Source organism: Arvicanthis niloticus, chromosome 4 (assembly GCF_011762505.2).
Source record: "Arvicanthis niloticus isolate mArvNil1 chromosome 4, mArvNil1.pat.X, whole genome shotgun sequence".
In the NCBI taxonomy this organism is placed as follows: Eukaryota; Metazoa; Chordata; class Mammalia; order Rodentia; family Muridae; genus Arvicanthis; species Arvicanthis niloticus.
In genome coordinates this window covers 59,613,199-59,631,975 of record NC_047661.1, presented here as the reverse complement: position 1 = coordinate 59,631,975, position 18,777 = coordinate 59,613,199, and the positions used below count along the sequence as shown (strand labels likewise).

The 18,777-nt window shown below is 39.9% G+C and overlaps 1 protein-coding gene across 3 annotated transcripts; it reads right to left on the bottom strand.

Annotated features, from left to right (window-relative positions):
- Positions 1-416: 416 nt before the first annotated feature.
- On the bottom strand, positions 417-11,968 carry Ppid (peptidylprolyl isomerase D). 3 transcript variants are annotated; one of them, XM_034500700.2, is made up of 10 exons: positions 11,780-11,968; positions 10,269-10,409; positions 8,285-8,391; positions 5,707-5,895; positions 4,637-4,759; positions 4,423-4,529; positions 3,191-3,332; positions 1,422-1,508; positions 1,295-1,337; positions 417-673 (listed from the first exon to the last, which is right to left on the bottom strand). In XM_034500700.2, exons 1-10 carry the CDS (start codon positions 11,862-11,864, stop codon positions 585-587), a joined length of 1,113 nt encoding a protein of 370 aa, XP_034356591.1. In that variant the 5' UTR covers positions 11,865-11,968; the 3' UTR covers positions 417-584. The 3 variants fall into 3 exon arrangements, with proteins under 3 accessions (XP_034356591.1, XP_076788668.1, XP_076788667.1); XM_076932553.1 differs by lacking the exons at positions 10,269-10,409; positions 11,780-11,968 and adding an exon at positions 7,405-7,511; XM_076932552.1 differs by lacking the exons at positions 8,285-8,391; positions 10,269-10,409; positions 11,780-11,968 and adding an exon at positions 7,405-7,599.
- Positions 11,969-18,777: the final 6,809 nt, after the last annotated feature.

Here is an 18,777-nt window from a genome sequence, read left to right as displayed (position 1 = left end):
ATATTTGTCTTGTAAAACTTAAAATCTTCAAGTATAAAAACAAACATGTATGCTAGACCAGGAAAGGACATCCAGAGCTCAACACTTACAATTTTATTGAAACATAGCCATGCCCACTGGTTTATACACATAAATGTGACAGGTTACATTGGTGGTTCTCGACCTTCCTAGTGCTGTAACCTTTTACTACAGTTCTTCATGTGGTGACCCCCAAACATAAATATTTTGTTGCTACTTAGTAACTGTAATTTTGCTACTGTTCTGAACCAAAATGTAAAACTATCTTTTCCAGTAGTTGCACAGGTTGAGAACTACTGGGCTAGATGGTCCACAGAGCCTAAAACTCGGTAGGAGTTAGTTTAAAACACTGGCCAGATACCACTCTTGGTGAAAATGCAGACAGAAACAATTTAAAATGAGATCCACTGTATTTTGCAACACTTTATTAAGAAGGAACCTATGTCAGCACTGCCATGTAAACAACGACAAAGATCGAGGGAAACACATCAGGGATCATGTAGACAGTAATATACATTGTCCTTTTTATAATCAATGTTTAATAGTTAAGGAGAGTTTAATTCTTATTAAGCAAACATTTTTGCATACACAGCCTTCTCTTTATCTTTCTGTGCCTTTATCATTTGTTTGACTTTAAGCAATTCTGCCTGGATAGCTGCAGGGGGGAAAAGGGAAACAATTAATTTTCAAAGCATCTAAAAAACTAGGAAAAGAAGACCAACAACTAAGTAGTGACAATAACTCTCCCTTGTCATGGGTGCATTTTTTAGCAGTAATATTTAGACCTAGGGTCACTTTATCTGCATTATCTTTCTATCTTAGCCACTCTGCAACATATCCAATACAGAGAATGTTTGGTCACAACCACATTCAGCTTGAGGAAGGAATTCCCAAGTTTTAAAACCACAATGAATACTTTCTTACTGTTGAACCTGTGACTAGCACCAATGTAACAGACCAATGTAATAGAACCTGCATCTAAACAACAAGGTTCACAGAAGCAGTACGAAGTCTTATTTAAAAACTAGTACATTCTTGAGCAGAATTAGAATGTAAGTTCTGCATAATGCAGGGACCTTGGGTATTTGTCTATTTACTATATAATCGGTGCCTGGCACAACAATAAAAGGCACTCTATAATATGTGAGCAAAAATATCTATCAAGGTTAAAGTGTACATTGGCTCATGAATGTCATCCACTTCCGAAAAACAAAATGAAGTATTACTACAAAATCTTGCCCCCCCCCCCAAAAAAAAAAACCACCTTGCAATTTACCTTTATCTCCTGGGGCTATCTCCTGTGCCTTCTTAAGATCAGCCTTCAATGGGGAAGAGAATTTAAGAAACATTAGACGCTAAGACTTTTAAGGTGATTATTATAAAATAATAGTAACAAAATTTACCAATGCTTGATCATATTCTTTTAATCCTTGCCATCCTTGCGCTTTTCGATATAGCGCTTTAGTATTCGAAGGGTCCATTTCAAGAGCCTATGAAAAAAAATTATAAAATCAGTATTTATATCTAAAAGTAGCCATTATCAACTGGCTCCAACTCACTGGAGCTAATGCACCCCTGCCAGCTAGCACGAGGAAGGGGTTTACCAGAAGAAGGCTATGAGTGGATGTGAGGAGGATAGTTTCTTATCAGTCTCCAGAGTGCTGTTCTCAGCGCTGTTTCTAGCCCAAGTAGACCCAAACTTTAAGAAAAAAAAAATTTAAATAAAAGTTTAAGTATGGTCATCTTCTGGTATTCTTTCATTGGTTCAAAGACAGTCTACCACCTCCTGAAAACCAAAATCTAGGGGTACAAAAGTCACATAAATGCCATGTAAATATGTGTCCAGCTGGGTTTATAGGTAGGTAATGAGGAAAACAAGTCTACATTGAGAACCTAAGGACACCGAGGTGGGGGGGAATTACATGACAAACATACACAACTTTAACAGGTCTATCCCTGAAACATTTTTAAAGCAATGTATTCTGTTGGCATGACAGCTCGAGAGAGGCAATACTGAGAAGTTTTTTAAGAGGGAATATTACCTGCCTTACAAAAGTTACTGAGATGTTGCGTGTACCTTCTCTTTTGCACTTCTCTCTATTGCATGTTCCTTCTAAATACATGTGCAGACATTTTTGTGTACTCAGTTATACCACTAAGCTGCACATCCAGGTCTTTAGTTCTTGCTGATCATTGATACATGCTCTAATAATGTGCAAAAAACACTTAATCTAGAAATTTTTTCAAAGTACCATTCAGTGTACGTGGATGGCCTTCTATATTAGGACTTTCTGTACTCTAATAGTAACTAGTCTGGATCCCAAATAGAAACTAACTGCCCACTATGTCCTATCCATAGTTTTTTGATGATGCAGGCTTTAAAATGAAGTAAATAAAGTTGGCTAGCAAGATGGCTCAATGGATAAAGCCTGAACCTAGGCTCAATCTCTGGAATCCTCGTAAGGGCGGAAAGAGAGAACCTACTCACAAATGTTGTCTTCTGACCCTAGTACATGTACCACAGTCCAAAATGAAAATAAGCCAAGCCCAGCACTGTGGTAACATGCTTGATCCCAGTACTTGAAAAGCCAGGCAGGGATACCTAGTTTTAAGTCAGCCTGAAGGAATAAGACCCCCGTGTTTCAAAAAAGCCAAAACTGTTTATGATAAATCTCAGCCATAAAGCAAAGCAGAAAAACCTGCAGATAGGCAAAAAAAGACAACATGTCTACACACATGCTTTAGTCTTTCTTTTGAGGCAGGGTCTCTCTTGTAGTAAAGGGTGGCTATGACTTTCTGATTTTCCCACTTCTACCTTCACACTGCTAGATTACAGTACTCATACCTATATTCTTAATCACCCCAGGCTTTGTGTTCATATGCCTAGCTCATAAATACAAATAAATAAACAGATAACCATGCTTTGAGAAATAAAAGCAAAGTACTTAATACAGATCAGGTGGCAATATTAAAAGCAAAATTAATGAATTTACAGAAAGAACTGGCAATCCAAACTAGAGACAAGATGACTTAAGTCACATTTTGTCAGGTCTCATTAGGTGCTAGGCAATTAAAATACATTAAAGACTACTATTGTCTTTTTCTAACTTAATTTACCAAAAAAAAAAAAAAAAGAAGAAAGAAAGAAAAAGAAAAGAAATCACAGACTTACCTCCAAGCAACTGTCAATTGCCCCCTGCCAATTTGACATCTTCAATTTACAAGCACCAATATTCAGCACACAACTTAAGGCTGTAGGCTGCAGTCTGGGTGTATCTGCTTTCTCAATAACAGCCTTTGAGCTGTCCACATACCTAGAAAACATTAATAAAAGTAACATTAACTCCACACTGCTTCTTCAGCATTGTGTCTAATATTAATCATCATAATATTTTGATGTTGTTTTTTCTTCAGATGCAAGAAATTAAACCAAGAGCCTACTAGGCTTACCCTCCCACCAAACAATATTCCTTGCCCTATTTTTCCAGAGGATATTTTTACATCAACTTTTCCCCAAAGCTAACAACTAATATTAACTCCCATACCAATTATATGTACAAATCAGGTTCGTATTATATGCTTTCCAATATAATTATGTTTAGAACCAGTATTTCTATATTAGGACAATTCAATGGGAAGAGGCAAAGAACTACATAGTGTTGATTTGTGTGCGTGTGTGTGTGTGTGTGTGTGTGTGCATGCGCACACATGCCCGAGACAGATTTGGGGAGTCAGTTACTTATTTTACTATGGATTCCAGGAAGTCTAGAATCACAGGTTTGATTAGTAAGTGCTTTTACTCACTGACCTATTTTGCCAGCCATGTAACACTCACTTAACTCTCCTGAAAAGATCCTGGAAGGTGAGCTGAGAATATGGTTCCTAGAACTTAGTTTCTGGTTTCCTTGCTCCAAAAGGAATTGACTTAGAGAAACTGCTTATTCCAGATAAAAAAGCAAAACTAAGATGATACAGATAAGAGCATCCTAAAGCAGGGTCTAAGGCACTGATACAACACGTCAAAATGAGGCTAGGAGTACAGCCCAGAGTGCTTATCTAACATGCCAGGGGCCTGGAACCACCAGCACCTCAAACAAGAGGAACTTGTCAAAAGCATGCAATCAATGTCCTACTCTTTGTTGTTGTTTTGAGACAGGGTTTCTCTGTGTAGCCCTAGGGCTGTCCTGGAGCTAGCTCAAGACCTCCTCCAACCCAGAGATCTACCTGCCTCTGCCTCCCCAGTGCCCTACACACTCAGCAAGAAAGGTTACTTTTTCAAAACAGCTGTTATTACACAAATAACTTGCTAAATATGAGCAATTCTGTGTTTAGTTCATAATAATTCAGTTTATACATTCTAAAAGTAACTTATTAAAAAGTAACTTGTTAAAAATGCCTTATTACCTTAAAACCTTCGCATATTTTTTAATAGCCATCTCCCAGTTCTGAGACTTGAAAAAAGTATTTCCAATGTTTTTTAAGTCTTCAGATATTAATAAAATTTTATCTACCTGTATAAAAAGGACATAAATATGTTGGGTGTTAGTAAATAATGTGACTTAACACTAAGGTTTTAATTCACTTAAGTAATTAAATTCATTCATCTGAAAGTACTCACATCTTTTAAGTCTATATCTGCATCCTCGGGGAAATCTGGATGACTATCACCAGAGCCATCTTTGGGGAATATTCCCCAGTCATCCCCTTCTTTCAATTCTCCACATTCTGCAATGACACAGAGCTGTAAAAACATGAAGCTGATGTGAGTATTTAGAAATCTTAGTCTACCTCTGAAGGCTGCATAGCTCAAAGTTACATACAGTACTACTCATGTCACAGACTTGTCAGAGATGCAGTCATCTGCTATAATAACAGCACCTTTTTATAGCCACTCCCACTAATACAACAATGTCACTCTTCAGAGTGCTTTACTGTTAGTGACTATGCTATGAACACAGTGAGTTGAGAGCTGCATCACTATGCATGAAGCTGTCTCAGGGTGTCTGTCATGTATTATTGGTTGGCAGACTTCCTACAAGTAGCTGGGTTTCTAATTTCTGTGCACTGTCTGGCTGCTTTTGGGTCTCTCATAGCCACCTTGCTTCATGGACATTTAGAATATGATATAACCTGAAACAATTAAGCAATGTATGCAAGGTATAAAAGCAGATCAAGAAAAGTAACAAGATCTATGTCAATTTCCAGTTAAACAACAGTGTGCTCACTATCTTCTTTCTAGTGTGTATTATAGTTAATTACTACAGACACAAGTCTCATGGTTACGAGAAGACTTAGGCCATTTTAACACAGATCACTTTGTCAGATCACACTGAAGCTGAAATAAGTATTAAAATTGCTTTATTTGGACATAGTAGTTATTCTTAGCACTAGAGTAGGCTGAGCACAGACAACGGAACTACTACACAATTCAAGGAAAGCCAGATCTCAAAGAAAAAAAATAAATACATCTCCTTTAAACTAATCTTCTTGGCCTTGTTTTAAAAAAAAAAAAAAAAAAAAAAAAAAAAAAAATCGAGAAAAGTTGCCAGTCCAGTCCAGGATCCTACAGTGAAAGCATCCTCACTTCTTTCCTACTTCTCTAAGGCAACAAATATCTGACCTTGTAACTTGCATTTCTCTAACATGTAACTAAGCTGGTATGTTTACCTCACTGTAACTTTTACTTACTTTGGCAGGTTTTTCACCATTCACCTCTACATTTTCAAGCATCCTTGCCACACCAAGTCCTTTTATTACTTGACCAAATACCACATGTTTCCCATCCAAATGAGGAGTTGGAACTGTTGTGATAAAGAACTGAGAACCATTCGTATTGGGGCCGGCATTGGCCATGCTCAGCAAACCCTCTCGATCATGCTGCAGAGATAAAAATCATTAGAAGAAAAACAAGTTAGAGGCCTAGTATGAATTTCCTTTTATTGACGCTTCACCTAAGATAGATGGGGTGTACTAAACTTTACTTTTACATAAATTTCATTTTTAAATATTTAAGTACATTTTGCTCTGGTTTTACTTTAAGAACTACCACCTTAAATGAACAAAACTTTTTAAGTGTCAGTTTCACAAGAAGCGGTCATTTCTAAACTGGCTATTTGCAAGAGATGTTTACACTTTAAAGATGAAGATGGCAAACTAAGGATATCTAATAACTACCTTTGCTCTTTCTGTGACGGTTACTATTTTTCTGAGAACCATCAGAAACAGGCCTACATTATGATTCTTCTTTTTCACCAAACTGAGAATAGAATGGTAATGTCATATTGAATTTGGACAAGTTATTTCAGATAAGTACTTCCCTAATGTGGAAAATAATTCCAATCTATGGCTTTCATTCAGGTAAATCAATGAATACAAAAGAACAGCTTGCACTCAGTCTGTTCAAGTGCAAGCCAGTTTCTCTGCTTTTCTGCTCTGCATAGCTTAGGCTTTCTGAAGGCATCTCTCTAGTGCCTGCCTCATAACTCTCATTACTTTTCCCACCTAAGACACCTCTATCCAATCTAAATGCAATTCTGCTTTCAACGTCACTGAATGTGCACAATGCCACAGACAGGCATCTTCTTCTTTTGCCTCTTCTTTAACCATGCAGTGGTGGAGCCTGCCATCCCTGACAGCCTTCCTGGAGCTTTCCTTTAACTAGTCCCTAGACAGTAAGCTCTTGGCCTTCCACTGTCTTTCCCCATTGCTGCCATCACTTCATTTTGAAATCTGTATTTCTAGTTCAGCCTAACAAAAATTCAGACACTGAAAGCCTAATTTGCCTAGCTTAAGTGTCAGTCAAACCTCCTCATTGTCTCCTACCTACTAACAGGAACTATATATATAAATCTTTCTCCTATCACATGGGGTGGTGTGGTCCCATGTGCTTTTAAATCCCAGCACTCAGGAGGCAGAGACTGGTGATCTTTGTGAGTTCAAGGCCAGCTTGGTCTGCACAGCTAGTGCCAACTAAAAGTTGAACATCCATAATCTAAAAACCAAATTCAGACACGTTTCAAAATCTGAGACTTCTGAGCCACAACTTTCAAATTTCAAATAAGGAATGTTCAACCTGTAGTATCTACACAAATATTTCAAAATACAAATAACACTGGAATATTTCTAGCAAGGGACATTTCATATAAGAGATACTCAACTTGTATCATAGTCATACTTAGCATTTACATGTATTAAACTATATATTATTATTCTCCACAGCCTCTTGTATTTTAATCTTGACTCTGAGGTAAGATTATCAACGGGCTCTTTTTTTTTTTTTTTTAAATAAGCTCTCCAGTATAGTGACAGGACTGAGCAACAGAAATTCTCTTATTACCTTGTTTATATTCCTCATTGCCAAAGACATCACTTTACTTTTGTACTTACATGTCTGTTCTTAAAACGGGAATGGTGCAATACACCCCGAACATTAACCATAGCCGCTAGGTGGAAAATCCCCTGACATCCTGGATATTAGCGTTGGTTTTGTTGTTCTTCAAATTCAAGGATAAAGATGCACAAGTTACCATCCTTACAATAATGAGAACATTTTTCCTGGGATCAGTTTTGCCACATGAAAGCTTAAAAACTCACTGGCTTAACTGAAGCATATAAAAACCGAGTGTAGTGAAATAAGCACACTATTTTTGCCAAAATAACATACTGGCCAGGCGCAAACTGGATAAACTGCTGTTTATCTGTCATTCCAGCACTCAGGAGGCAAAATGCAGGAGGATGGTAAATTCAAGACCATCCAGGATTACACAGTAAAGCCTTGTCTCAAAAAAGCAAACTGCTACTGGATCAATCCTTTCCATATCAAAGATGCATACTGACCTAGCATGTGACTCCAGTGGTCGAGAACTTGCCTAGCATGCACAAGACCCTGAGCTCATCCCCAGTACTACACACCCTTACAAATGCTTATTTATAAAAGAAAAGTATAATCCATGCCAGGCCTGCTGACACAGTTTGTAATCTCAGTGCCTAAGGAGGGTAGGTAAAAGGGATTGGGTGTTCAAGGCCTGGCTAAGCTAGAATGAGTTTAAGGCTAACCTGAGCAAGACCTAGTCTCAAAATAGAAAATGAGAAAGGCAGCTGAATGATGAACCACTTGTCTGGCATAAGAGGCCCTAGTACCAGGAGGGGGGACAGCAATCTGGCCACATCCAAAGTTATTTTTTAGTGTCATAATCCAAGCATATTTCAAATATATAGGCTAAGCAAGTTAGCAAGTAAGTTAGCAAAACCAAGAATTTTTCTTTACCTTATAATGAAAATTTTCATCTTCAAATTTTTCACCATAAATACTTTCTCCACCTGTCCCATTCTGATTTGAGAAGTCTCCACCCTGAATCATAAATTTCTTAATAACTGCAAAAAAAGGGAATATGACTGTTAGTAAGTAAAGCAGGTGATCTCAGCAGTGCTAAGTAATGAATGAGTAATAAAGACAACTTCCTAGGCTCAACTTTAATAGTCTCCCTGGCCTCCTCCCCTGCCGCACACCATCACCTCTACCTGTTCTCACAACCTAACTCCAACATATTTCTTATTAGTGACTCCCCTCCGACTCTCAGGAAATCGCTTCTTTGAACTAAGTCACAGGTAGCTCCCTGTATCTCTATCAAAGTGTTACTGAAACCCAGAAGGTAGACTTAGCTCCCATCGTTACACTACCTCTATTTCCATTTTATTACATGAAATAATCTTGTCTTCCCCCAAAAAAGGATTACTTAAATATCATCTTACTTCTTAAAAACAAAACAAAACAAAACAAAAACCCTGTGGTTAATTACTCAGTAAAGCCTGCTAAATAAACACTATCCCTAATAGCGTTGAACACTCATGAGGACTAGACCACCCACCCCATCATGAGACCCAGCGTTGAACTATACTGCAATAATAAACACATAGCTAGCCAAGAGACAAACACAGAGTTGGGAGGTAGACATGTGCAGCTTCCTTGGGCTCTCTCCCTCTCAAGGAGTTACAGAATTTCCATTTCTCATAGCAACAAAACATGTAGAAAAGCCTGTGATTAACTCTGCTCAAGGAGTCCAAGGAGACCCAATCATTAACCTTAGCTTTAAGTAATGGCTCAAGTGCCTAGTTCCCAACGAGTCAACTGCTTTTTGTAATAGCTAAACTAACTTTTATAAGCAGTGCTAAATCTACTGTTTACTATTTTCATTTTAGCATTATTTATGTGTATATGTAAGTCTGTGTATGTGAAAGCTATGTATATGCAGTGCCTGCAGGGGCCAGTGTTCAGATTCCCTGAAGCTACAGTTACAAGTGGTTGTGAACCAACAAACATGGATACTGAACACCCAACTTGGTGTTGTCCTCTTCAAAGAGCAGTAAGTGTTCTTAACTGTTCAACCATCCCTCCCGTCCCATGTTAACTGTCTTCTAGATACATTCTTGTTAGCATATTTTTATACATTATTAAATATGAAAGTCAGTCAAGTTTAAAACATTTTAAAAATCAGTGTTCATATTTCTCTTTTCCTTTTGGTTTTTTCAAAACAGGGTTTCTCTGTGTAACAGTCCTGGCTGTCCTGGAACTCAGAGATCCACCTGCCTCTGCCTTCTGAGTGCCAGGATTAAAGGCATGTGCAACCATCTCCCAGCTCATTTTTCTTAATAAATAGTATTTTAAAGAAAATCAAACTGCTAGACTAGGTGTGTAAATCAGGGATATAGTAACCGCCCTAAATTCAATCCCTTGCAATACAGGAAAATTACAGACACTGTCATTTACTTGTTTAGTCATAAATATTTAATATTTAAATATTTTCATTAGCTGAGAAAACAAAACAATGAGTGCATGTGGCTCCTGAACTCTACTGAACCTAGAGACCACTAGGACAACAGGCAAGTAATCTGTGTGAAACAACAGTTTAAGCACACATCACCAAGGTGTCCCAGACACCGAATGTCAATACTTCTCAAACAATTCTGCCCAGGTTATCAAGCAACCTAAGGTCATCTTATTTATCTGCCATGCCTTTTCTTTGCCAATGAAATGGTTTGAAGAGGAGAGTTAGAAGATGGGTGATACCAGAGCTGTCCATTCCCCAGCAGATAAACTTTAGTACACTCCCACAACCAATCCTACTGCTCATAGCCAAGCCTTCATGACACCGAGCTACCACTTTGTCCAAGTATCCTTCAAGAAATCAACATTCTTATTCCATTCCTAAGAGCAAGTATCTTGATATTTGGACAGAAGTTTATATACATACTTCGGTGGAAAGGGCATCCTTTAAAATGGAGAGGTTTCCCAGTTGTGGCTCCAGTTCCTTTTTCTCCCGTACACAATGCACGAAAATTTTCTGCAGTTTTGGGAACAATATCTGCAAACAATTCTAAAACAATTCGTCCAACTGAAGGAAAAGAAAAGGACATCTGGTCAGTGTGCAAAGAAACTAAATAGGTAAACAAAAAGGAGATAACTAATATACATAACCAGTGGTTAATACCTCATCCAACAAGTCACTTAGTTCTCTTTTAACCACATATGTTATTAACTGAAGTCATGATGCTGTGTAACACATCTTCCGAGCTTACCTCTCTTTAAATGAAACTGTGCCTCTCCCCAGGCAATGGTCCCTATCATGCTACTTCTCTGAGTTCAACTTTTTAAGAGTCCACAAAAGTGAGATCCTATAGTAGGCTTCTTTCACTCAGCAGAATATCCTGTTCAACTACAAAGATGTCCTTCTTTTAAATGCAGTGTTATCGTCTACTGTGTATACAGCACAGTGCACATTTTCATGCTTTGATAGACACTAGATTAGTGCTGTGTGTTGGCTACTGTAATACCTCAGTGCCTCAGGTATGCATACAAACTTCATCTCCCTTGAAAATAGGCCCAACCATGGAACTGTTAGCTCTCACTGTCATTTTTCTAATAGTCCTATTGAGCCTAAGGAGAGCTTTGTAGATCTAAATTTGAAACATCACACTTAAGATTATAACTAATTACAGCATCCAGGTGATTTGCTACATAGGAAGGACGCCATAATGTACAAATGACTTAAAATCCTGCATCATTTAAATAATAGGCTTAACAAAAAATGTATTTTATGTGTGAGGATAAGGCATGCAGTGTGGAGATCATGGGACAACCTCTGGCATTCAGGGTTGGTGGTGGGCACCTTTACCTGCTGAGCTATCTCAGGGGCCCTGTACTCAGAATTTCTTTCTTTTCTTTTCTTTTCTTGATACCATGATGCCAAAACAGCAAAAACCTAAACTGCTACTATAATCAGTAATGAGGAAAAAGCACTAAACAAGTAAGTCACTTTAATATGTAAATGACTTGGTAGCTCCTGATGTGTTTCGAGTACCAAGAGGCACATGGCGTAACTAGAGCCCCACAGGCACATATCCAGAAAGCCTACAGAACTATCCACCACACTCGTCCAATCACTTTATTATAAAATGTATTATAAAAGTAAGTGGTGATGCAAAGGTTGCCGGGAAGTGTGACCAGATAAAGAGATAAGCGTAAGGGACGCTAGAATTCCTGAAATAGAAATTTCCAGAAACTTCCACCGGAACTACGGCCATTGCCTACAAGGGAGAGGGCTCAATCTGTACTCCTGGACCCCAGGTCTTGCTCCGGGTGGGATCTAGGCTGCTATTTCCCTCCGGATCCCAGGCCCCGACCAGCCGACCAGCCAGCGGCCAAGAAGAACCGCAGCAGGGAGGCCCCAAGCGCGGGAACGGCTGAGCCGTCCGCGCCGCTCACCTCGCTCCCCGCCGATGTCCACGTCAAAGAAGACTCGCGGGTTCTTGGAATTGGAGGGCTTGGCTGCTGGGGATGGGTGGGACATCGTCACTGCAGACGCTGAAAGCAGGACACGAGCACCTCGTGTGCGAGAGGGGGTCAACCTCTACTGCACGTCTACGTTATAAGCTGGCGACGCGCTGATGAGTCACTTCCTGCGCACAGCCGGAAGCTGCGCTCTGGTTTCCGGTGACGTCTTCATTTTCCGGTTTCTGCGCCTGGACACTAAAGGTCTGCTTCTCTTTAGTGGTTGTAGTGACGGTCAGTTTCTTTTAAGTCTGTGCGCTGTTTCGAGGTTTTTGCTGCATCGCTGGGTGGAGAATTTAGAAACCGTCCTAGCCTCAACTCTGCCACCAGCTGCCAGTAACTGCTCCGAAACTTAGTTTACTCGTCTATAAAATGGGGATAAAAATGCCTACTCTGAGCAGACAACATGGCTCAGCGGCACGTAATCGTTCTTGACGACCTGAGTCTGATCCCCGATCCACAGGATGGAAGGAAAGAGTGTTATCACCCAGTTGCCATCTGATTTCCACAAGTGTGTCGTAGCGTGCACACAGGAGTGCGCATACGTAAATTATTGATTTCTTCTTTTTCTTAATGCCCACCTACCTCGGGAAGGCATTTTGGAGATTAAAGACATAATAAATTACTTATCAGGATGCCTGACATAAACTTGTAACTCCTAATAAATAACAGCTGTCCTGTTACTATTACCATGTTATTGTCATCTGGACACCACGTTTTAAGTGACCCAGACTAGAGCAAAAGCTCCGAATGCGCTGATGTTGAGAATTTAGAAGAGGATTTTTTTTTCCTTCTGTTAAAACTGGATACACTATTAAAGTCTGCCTTTTTTTTTTTTTCCCAAAAGGGCTTGGTGTAAAATGTACACCTTAAAGCTGAATATGGTTATTCAGTACTGAGGAGGTAAAAGCAGGAGGATCCAGCCAGCCTGAGCTATGCAACTAAGACCTTGTTTTGAAGAATAAAAAAGTGCATTTAGAACGAGTAGCTTTGGCATAGGCCTGTTGTGCCAGTAGTTGGATCCCAAGCCAGGAGGATCCAGAGTTCAAGTTAGCCTGGGCTTCATAGAGAGGCGCTCACTCCAAAAAGGAAAAGAAAAAAGAAAAAGAGATAAAACAGTTTTAAGATTGGCCAGGTGGCACCTTCATGTATACTCAGCACTTATGAGGTAGAAACAGGAAGATGGATAGTCCCAGGTTAGTCCATACTATAGAATGAGACCTTATCTTAAAAACAGAAACAAGCTCAGGTTGGTACCCAGCACCTATAATCTCAGGACTAGAGGGAAGAGAATTGGGAGCTATCTACCCAAACAAGCTCTTCTGTAAGTTGCCTTGTTCATGGTATTTAATCACAGCAACAGGAAAGTAATTAGTACAGACAACCAGGACAGTTAAAAATCTATCTATCTTGGGTCTCATGTCTGGGCAGCAAACTGATCCTTTATATTTTGTCTTACATATTACAATGATAAACTAATTAAAATGTGTGCTCTGGGGTCTGGGAAGATGTCTCACTCAATATGCAGGAGGATCACCAGCACTCACACAGAAGCTGGGTGGGGTGGACACTCCTGTGGTCCCAGTGCTAAGGAAGATGATTTTTAGAGCTCACTGGCCAGTTGATATGCTCCAGGTTAAATGAGAGACCACATCTCAAAAAAATAAGATGGGAGACCTACTATACCCCGTATCAAACTCTGGTCTTTACACTCATACTCACATTCAGACAAGCATGTGCAGACAACACCCAAACATATATACACACACACACAATTGTCATGTTGATCTACTAGCTTGAAATCAGTATGAGGGCAGCCTAGATTGCATAGAAAGACTGCCTTAAAAGGAAAAACAAGAAGAATGAGGAGAGAAAAAAGAAAAGAAAGGGGCAGAGGGGTGTAGAGAACACTGCTTCGTTAATGTAAGAAGAAAGCGGAACAGAATGACTCTTTTGTACATGTTTCTGGATGTAAAAAGTAATACAAATGTCACTCTCCTGCTATCTCGTTTTTTCCATAGTAAATCAGTAGCTTTTTTATGACACTCATGTTACTAGAACCAAACCAAATGAAAGAATCAAACTTTTTAAAAATTATGTGTTTGTGTATGTGAATTTAGATGCCCACAGGGACAAGAAGGGGGCGTTGGCTCCCCTGGAGCTGCTGTCATAGGTGGTTGTGACTCTGCTTATGTAGGTACTAGGAGCCAAACTCCAGTCCTCTGGAAGAGCTGCAAGCTCTCTTGACCTCAGAGGCCAACTCTTCAGCCCTAAGAATCAAGCCTCTAAAACCACTGAAAACGAGATCTCCAGTGAGAAGACCAGCCTCTCAAAAACCACCTGCTCCACTCAAAACTGCTCCCTCAGGACAGGTCACCTGGGTTCTGTCAGCTCAGCAAGGAACAGAGCAGAAGAGCTGTCTCCTAAGGCTAAGGACCTGGTTTTACCTAGACAGAGAGGGGCCTTGTCTGAGAACATTACCATTATTATTTTGTTCTTTCTGCTTTTTGTAAGAGCTGAAAGTGTAAGGCCCCCACGAAGGGAGGACCTCACCCAAGCCTCAGGAATTTTTGGCCACCCATTAACTCACAAGACATCGAACTTGATGCAATCAGCAAGAGGTATATTTCGATCAACATGTTGAGGTCAAGACCCTTAGCCCATGCAGGGGCAGTGGGATCTGACCCCAGGGCTTTGGAGACAGAGAGAATTTAAAGTAAAAAAACACAACTCGGGGGTTGGGGGGGGAACCACAACCCAGGGGGAGTAAAGGAGGGTTATTGGAGAGCACCTGTGGAAAGTCCCAGCCCATTATTCAGTTTGCGACAGGGTCCAAGGAACAGTCATGGGGAACATTTTGTATAGGCTATTCTCTAAGAGCCTATTAGTAATCAACCATCTATCTTATGGTCAGCCAAGTTCCTGAAACACAGAGCTCATGACCAAGCTGACCTGCACTCTTGGTTCTGCTCAGCCTGCTAGGAGTTTTTGAAAATTTTTAACCCCTTCAAAAGAGCTGCCTTCCAAACCTCGGTGTTACAGATGACTTGATTTCTCAGGAATGGAGAACTTTTGGCATAGTAAAATTTGGGGGAAAAAAAACTTAAGTTTTTTTGTTTTTGTTTTGTTTTCAATACAAAGTTTCTCCATGTAGCCTTGGCTTCCCTGGAACTTGCTTTGTAGATCAAGCTGGCCTCAGACTCAGAGATCCACCTGTGCCTGCCACCAAACTCATCTTTTATAAAATCATATTTTTATTCTCTCAAAAGAAAATAAAATGACATGATAGTCCATACCCATAATCCCAGCACTCAGAGGGCAAAAGCTGGTGGATTTCTGAGTATGAGTTTGCTCTAAATAATAAGGTCCAGGCTATCTAGAGCTATAGGGTAAGAGCAACTAAATCAACAAGAAATCCGATCTAGAAAAGGAGGGATTCAGGATGACAGAAGAGAGACAGAAAGCAAGGACATGGCAGCTTGCCACTTCAGGAGAGTGGGGGAGATTGATTGATTGACTGATTGATTGATGATTGATTGACATATCAGTCATCATATCTCTGGGAATATACAAGCATTCACAGATAAGCTAAAGAGATTTAAGAGCAGAGAGATCAGGCAGAGTGCCCGAACAGCAAGGTGGGCTGCAGGCTACAGAAAGCAAGCTTTGGCTCACGAAGGAAGCAAGAAATTGAGAAGTAGACAGGTTCCCAACTTTCCTATGTACTCAACTGTTTAGGACAAAGATAAAACAGGCCGAGTGTTGGAGCATACACCTGTAAGCCCAGCACTTAGGAGGTTAAGGAAAGAAAATTATAAACTTGAGACCCTATCATCAGGGGAAAGCAACCTCACAACGCAGGGAGTTTGCAGGAGGGAACTCTGAACTCAGTAGAAGATCATGCATACAGATGACTAAGTTCAGTTGCTGAGCTGGATGCATGTGTGCCTGGCTGGCAAGCATAGCTAGAGGCCCCAAGCCCACTCGTCACTGTGTTGGACCTTCTGACACTTAGATCTAACCTCAGGAAAAAAAAGGGATCCCAAAGGTTGACAATGATCAAATTACCAGTCCTTTGGAAGAGACAATTTGAAATTAGGAGTGTAATCCCAACTCTTGGGAGGCAGTGGGAGTAAGATTGTGAGTGCAAAGCCAGACTGGGCTATGAAGTCTCAAATAACTAAGAAAGGTGGGGGGGTGGGGGGGGACAGAAGAGAGAGGAGGCAGGGAGGGAGGGTGGGAGAAAGAAGGGAGGGCAGGCAGGAAGGAAGAGGACAGGAAATAAGAAAAGGAAAACAACTCCAAATTGAATTCTAAAGTGAGTTACAGACAAATAAGTATATTTCAATGCCTATACATGGGCATAAGCTATGGATCACTAAAGCTCCTACCAGGACCTGAGGCAAATTTAAAATAGTACCCAACTACATTCTCAAAGGTAACAAATTAGAAAAGACCCCCAAACTGTCCTATGTGTCCTGTCAGGCTCTGATTGTACAACTGGGCTGACAAAGGGGATTAATTGTTAAATGGGTAAAGGCACACATAGTTGTGTCCTGAAGGTCAGCATCCTGTGCCAGTGGTTACACACTGCCAGGACTTTCTCCCCAGTCCTGCAGAGACCCACTAGAGGAGGCAGGACAGAAGTGCAATCTCAGAGCCCGTTTTCTGAGCTGCAACAGGGAATTAGTGAAAGGCAGCAGTTGCCACCAGGGGGCAGCAGAGGCTTTGTCACCATCAACTGCCCAGCTAAAAGCAGCATTCTGGCGTTTGTGCCTGTAAACTCCCCAAGTGTAAGATTCTTCTCCCCGGAGCTGAATCTAAGACAAAAAGGGACTATCTTTACTCATTTGGAGGCTTATGTATTATTATTAGCAATTTTTTTGAGGAGCAATGGATTATTTTCTTTTCTCAGAAGTGATAGTTAAAATTAATTTTCACTGTTTTCCATTATAAAATGTGTGTTTACCCTTAATTGATAAAACCAATCCAGTGACAGACTTGTTCACATTAGGATTTCCAGAAGAATAATTGCATTAGCCTGAAGTAATCTTGATTTCCTTTTTCTTTCTTTCTGTTTTCTGGTACTGGGGATTGAACCTAGGTCCTTGTACACGAAAGACACAGACTCTACCAAGTTTCCCCAGGCCTCTAAAATGTAAACAGTATAATTGGTAGCACATAAAGGGTTTTTATTTTAGCCCATGAAGTTCTGTAATTTGGCAGAACACTTGCCTAGCATATAAAAGACTCTAAATGTAATCCCCATTCAACCATATAGCTGAATAAGTAAATGAACACATCTTTTAATGGTTTACTGTTGCTCCTGGGGGGAAGACACTAAATCCTTACCATGTCCACAGAAGTCTTGTTGATCAATAAGACCTAATAGACTGCCTGTCTGCTTAAGCTCCTCAGCTTGGTATAGCCCGTCAGAGACACCACGACTAGTGACTTGAGTAGCTTTGTTTTGTGTTTCTTTTTTAAAATTTTTATATTATTTTTAATTTGCATATGTGTGTGCATGTGTGTCTGTGTGTAGGTATGGGCACATGAGTGCAGATGTCTGTGGAAGCCAGAGGTGTCATCTTCTCCTAGATCTGCAGTTAAGGCAGTTGGGAGCAGCTAATGTGGGTTCTAGGAAGTGAACGAGAGTCCTCTACAAAAGCAGTATGTGGCCTCAAGTACGTCACCTCTGTAGTCCCATACCCTTGTTTCTCTTGACTTCAGTTTTTGGTCACAGTTAAAGAAGCTTCTGGAAATAAAGATTGATACCGGCTCTCACTCTGCAAAATGAGTGGGAGGAAACTTTGTTATTTTTCCCTTTCTAATCAAAGCCAAATAGGTAAAGATAATACAGACTTAGCATTAGTGTCAGAAGGACATCTACACACACACACACACACACACACACACACGGCTGGCTTTTAACCCTTTATCTTCCTGCCTCTGCCTATTGAGTGCTAGGATTCCAGGTATGCACACTATTGTGGTAGGTCTTTTGCAAATACTTAGCCTTTAAAGAGTGTTAGATTTGGCCTGGCTGAGTGGTCCAGTTGTGGAGCACTTTGCCTAGCGTATATGAAACCCTGGATTTCATCTCTATCACCATGCACTCCAAGGGAAAATTCTGTCTTTCTAGAGCACAGTACATCAACATTAGAATCACATTGGACCTCTTTTTAAGCCTTAGCAGTCTAGTAAATGAAGTGGAATAATAAGGTTGTATTGCACAGTTATTTGAGGACTAAAATACATCATGTAAAAACCTACACCATACATTAATGACTAATAACAAATGTCACAAAAACATTTTTAAGAAAAGTTATTTCTAGCACATACTTTTAATCCCAGCACTTGGAGGCAGAGACAGCTGGATGTCTGTGAGTTCGAGGCCAGCCTGATCTACAGAGAGAGTTCCAGGACAGCCCGGGCTATTATATAGAGAAACATTGTCTCAAGAAAAATTACAAAATATAAAATAAGAGAAAGGAAGGAAACAAACAAACAAACAAACAAGTTCATTTCAGGGATAATTTAAAACTGTTTTCAGGATACCTTTATGAAATAAAATTTCATAAAGTAAACAGTATAATGAGATTAAATGAGATTAAACAGTATGGAAAGTAAACAGTATAATGAGATTAAATTTTTAAACAATTACTGATATTTATTACATGATTACTTTGTGGCATGAGTGTTCTGTATAGTCTCAAATGGATTTTCATTTATTTAGCTGTACATGTATGTGTGGCATAAGCAAGTATGTGTACATGTGGGTGTGGGCACACTCGGCTATGTAGTGCTTGTCATAAGGCTGATGTGGAGATATCTGATGGAGAAACTTTGAATCCCAATCTGGGTTTCTAAGCCTCCTTTGACCATTTTGTTTCTGGAAAAAGAACACACACAATATTTACATTTATATTTAT